This window comes from Bactrocera latifrons, unplaced genomic scaffold, assembly GCF_001853355.1.
Source record: "Bactrocera latifrons isolate USDA-ARS-PBARC rearing strain unplaced genomic scaffold, ASM185335v1 scaffold_117, whole genome shotgun sequence".
NCBI classification, from domain to species: Eukaryota; Metazoa; Arthropoda; class Insecta; order Diptera; family Tephritidae; genus Bactrocera; species Bactrocera latifrons.
Window position 1 is genome coordinate 19,802 of NW_017534597.1, and position 4,664 is coordinate 24,465.

Genomic DNA, 4,664 nt, shown 5'->3' on the forward strand with positions numbered 1-4,664 from the left:
TTTTTTCTGCAATCAAAGTGCATTTAAACACTAAATTACTTAACGTCTAATTTATATGCATTGTTTATTCTCGCCTACAGCCATTGATTTGCAACTGGACACCACGCAATTGAGTGCCGAGTCTACAACTACAACAACACACAAGCCGGCCGGCGGCATGCACACGCCATCGCCGAGCTTAAGCGGCGGCAAGCCACAACGCATACTCTGCTGTCCCGACTGCGATGACCGTAAGTTGAAAAAATACAACAACAATAACGAAAACAACTTCACGTATAATAATAACATAATAGCGCCAACAACAAATTAATAAATACTTGCATGTATGATATAAGCGGACATGAAAATGTGAATTGCGTGTGGAAAATGATTGGAAAATTGAATGCAAACTAGCTTACTAACTAATTCAATTAACTGGCATTAACTAAATTTTTTTTCTTTTTTTTTTGCATTTTATTTTTATTTTTTTTGTTTCGATTCAACAGCTTTCAATGAAGACCATGCGCATGCGCAACCATGCGCACCACCGCAGCAGCAACAACAACAGGAACTGCAAGCGCAAATGCAACACCAACAGCAGCAGCAGCAACAACAACAACAACACKGTGACTTCCTCCAACAATTAGAGGACGAAAGTGCATTTGAGGAAGAAGAACAACAACAACAACAAAGTGRCGAACAATCACTGCAACACCGCGCCAAGCGCGCACACGTCACGCTGCCCTCACCCGAACAAACGGAACCCGACAGCACCTCCACCAACACCGGCACACTGCGACATTTTCGCAAGCGACGCGCCAGCGCCAAATTGGCTGGCACGCCGCTCCAACAGCCAGCTGGTAGTGTTGGCGGCGGCGGTGGCGACGGYAATGCCAATGCTGCCGCTGCGCTAATGGCGGACAATGCGAACGCCAGCGAAGATGAATTGCTGCTAATGGAACGCGTCTTGCGCACCAGTCATAATTGTCTCTTCTGCGATGCACGCTTCACCAATGACATAGCGTTGCGCAAACATCATCAGCTGGCGCACAGCAATCAAGCCTCCATGCCGTTTGTTTGTTCGATCTGTAAGCGCGGTTTTCGTATGCGCTCCGCCCTCCATCGTCACATGGAGACACACGATAGCGAGGGGCGGCCATACGAGTGCACGTTGTGTCATGTGCGCTTCCCGCGCCCCTCCCAGCTGACGTTGCACAAATTRACGGTGCATTTTCTGCGCAAACCGCATGCCTGCGATGTGTGTGGCAAGCAATTTGGCACGGAGAGCGCACTTAAGACGCATAGCAAATTTCATGCAGGTAAGCTAAGTGGTTGCAACGCATGCGCGTGAACCTATATTATACACATATTGTATATGTACATACATACATACATACATGTCATATATGAGTTAAGTGCATTGCTGCGCCGCCGACTGACAGCTGACTGGCTGGCAGCGCTCAGTCGGTTGGCTGGCATTTATTGTTTAGTAAATAAATAAATGTGCATCAAGTACATAAATAAATGCAGACACATACACACATGCGTGCATAAATCCCGTAAACTCCAATTGTTGTAAACAAAAAGTGGCGGTGAAGCTCATTTTGCTGCCGCTTAACTCCTCACATTTGTTGTTGCTTTTTGGTTTTGTGTTTTTTTTTGCTAGTTTTGCTTAACATTGTCGATTGTGAGTTATTAAGTCGTTAAATGGCTAATATATTTCCATTACTATACACTAACACTAACGCTAACACTAACTGTAACTCTAACTCTATTCGCCGCTACTTCCCGACTATTTTCCGTCTATTACCAACACTACAACAACAACTAGTATTGTTACAATGTATTATATTGCCTTACTACTGTCGGCACTACTCCTTTGGGCCAGCTTACTGCTTTCCTTCACACCCTGTTTAAAACACGCGCTGTGCGCCGTCGCCAGTTTGCATGCTCCAGCGAACTTATGAGCGCGTAGCCAACTATTTGTGACAAACTTTTTTTTGTTGTACTTGGAAAGCTTTTTTTTTTTTTATACAAACAAAACAACAAACCTATTGCTGTTGTATAAATTTTTTTTTTTTTTTAAGTTCTCTAAATTTTTTTTTTTTTTGTTTTGAAAACTTGCGCCTGGTGCTTTTTTTGCAAAAAGCACACTTAATTTGAAATAATAGCTACAACAACAACATTAGCTCACTTTTTTCCTCATTTTTTGCGTTTTTAGTTTTATTGCTTTTTTAATCTACACTCTATGTTTGTAACAAGTTTATCTAAATTATGGCATACATGCATACAGGCAATACATACRTACATMCTTATTTATAATTACTCCACTATTGCTATTGCTATTTTCTATTTGCTTGACATCACATGACGTTTAGCGGAAATGTACAAAGAAGCAAACAAAAACAATTTATAAGCTTARTGCTTTTAATGGCTCGGTGAAAATGCGGTAATCGCACGCTGCGTGTGTCAACCCGCATAAACCAACAACGTTGTAGCGCCAGCTGTCATAATTTGCCATAACATTCGCCTTTTCCGTTCAGTCCACATATACTTACATACATACATATATGTTTGTATATATATATACATACATATGTATTTATGTACTATATATACTTTCTGCATTTTCTTTTAATTGCTTCATGGTTTGGCGCTTATGGGTTAGACATGTTTATTATTTACCACTGTTGTTCTCAATTAAGTCGTCGCCGTAATGATGAAGATGCGCAACTTGSCGTGTGTCTAAAGTATCATAAAGTGTCACACATACAGGCATACATAATTGCGGCTTCAAGTTGTTCACGCTGCAACGGCGTCAGGTGAAGTCACATTACAGACACACACAATCCAGCATTTGTCATGTCTTTGCTCTACTTCTATGTCAAAGAATCATTAACTCCACTTTAATTAACTGTATAAGTGGAAGCTTCAGAGTGTCATTGACATTACCGTGATTTACTKCATTTTTTCATTATACTATCWGCGAACTAAGAGCAGCTTTTTGKATAATATRTGAAGAAAATGTAAACAGAAAAATKTTCATAAAATAATTTTGATTTATGTCGAAATAATGTCGAGTTAAAGACCTCAAAAGTGAAAGCTACTTGTGTAATTTGGAAGAATTTATGCRTAAAAATTTTCATTTGAGCTCTTGTACCGTTTAATCAAACAAAAGTGAAAGCTTTTTGCGCTMTTTGAATGAAGTTACGCTTACAAACTTTCCTTCGAGCTTTTCTGCCATCTAGAGCAAAGARAAGTRAAAGCTTCTTGCGCTAKTCGATATAAATTTTGCTTAAAAMCTYTCCTTGAAGCTTTTCTACCATGTAGAGCAAATAAAGTTGAAAGCTTTTTGAATGAAATTACGCTTACAAATTTTGCTTCGAGCTTTTCTGCCATCTAGAGCTAAGAAAAGTGAAGGCTTCTTGCGCTATTTGATAGAAATTGCGCTTACAAACTTTCCTTCGAGCTTTTATACCATCTAGAGCAAACAAAGTTTCTTACAAATTTTCCTTCGAGCTTTTCTGCCATCTAGAAAAAAAAAGTGAAAGTTTCTTGCGTCATTTGATACAAATTTTGCTTAAAAACTCTCCTTGAAGCTTTTCTACCATGTAGAGCAAATAAAGGTGAAAGCTTTTTGCGTCATTTGATAGAAATTACGCTTGCGAAATTTCTTTCAAGCTTTTCTACTATCTAGAGCAAACAAAAGTGAAAGCTCCAGTGAATGCTCTTTGCATCATTTGAGAAAGCTTACATTTACAAATTTCATTTGAGCTTTTATATCGTCTATGTGAATCATTGTATGCTAAATGTGTGATATTTCTAAAAAGTTTTATCAAGTTCAATAATAATTTTTAAATTTGCWGCTAATTTTATGTGAATAGTGAAAGCTCCTGAAAGCTGAATATTGAAGAGTTGCATTTTTCAAAAGCTAATGTTCCAATACAAAATTCCTTCTTATTTTAAAGCTTTTCGAGAATATTCCTTTAAAATTTGTATATGTGTTCCAACGAAGCTCTTTCTATGACAATTTTATACAGACCAGCTTCTAATATACAGCTTTATTCATTATGACGTTTGAAGAAATATATCAGACATTTATTTTTATCAAGAAATTCAGCAAAACTTTAATGTTTTTCTCYTATTTAATTTAATTTGTTTTTAAAYACATTTTATTTTTATTTTGCCATAAAAAACTATAAAGTTTCTGCATTAGTTTTATCAACAATAAAACCAAAAAAAAAATTGCTTTATGTATTTTTTATATACATAAGTAAATTTTTAGCTAGATGTTAAAAATATTTTTTTTTTTCGATTAAAAAGAGTAATGATATGTTATTAGCAAATGTCCTGCTTTAATTAATATTAAAAAATAAATTAAATAATTTCGCTTGARATATAACCTGAAAATAATTGTAATAAATTTTCGACACTCATATGTTTAACTAATTTATATAATTTAGAACTAAAAATAAAATATAAAAAAACTGTTATAAAAGCTTCTAATAAAATATATTGGTTGCCAAAAAAGTCTTGCGGTATTTTCGCTAGTTGGCGCTGAGAGCGCGTAGTTTTAGATTTATTCGTCGCATCGGGTCATGCTATACCTTTTTGGAAAGCTCATTTCACGCGCTAACACGTGATTGATTTATTTCGTTTCTTTTAAGTCGTTCGTGAGTTATAGC

The 4,664-nt window shown here is 36.7% G+C and overlaps 1 protein-coding gene across 1 annotated transcript in view; it reads left to right on the forward strand.

The window, feature by feature from the left end:
- LOC108977374 overlaps positions 1–4,664 on the forward strand; it is a gene marked incomplete at its 5' end in the record, with an annotated part of 34,288 nt that overhangs the window by 14,387 nt on the left and 15,237 nt on the right. The window contains 2 exons of the mRNA XM_018947011.1: positions 81–230; positions 486–1,298. Of these exons, the coding sequence (XP_018802556.1) occupies positions 81–230; positions 486–1,298 (963 nt within the window). The remainder of the gene's footprint in view (positions 1–80; positions 231–485; positions 1,299–4,664) is intronic.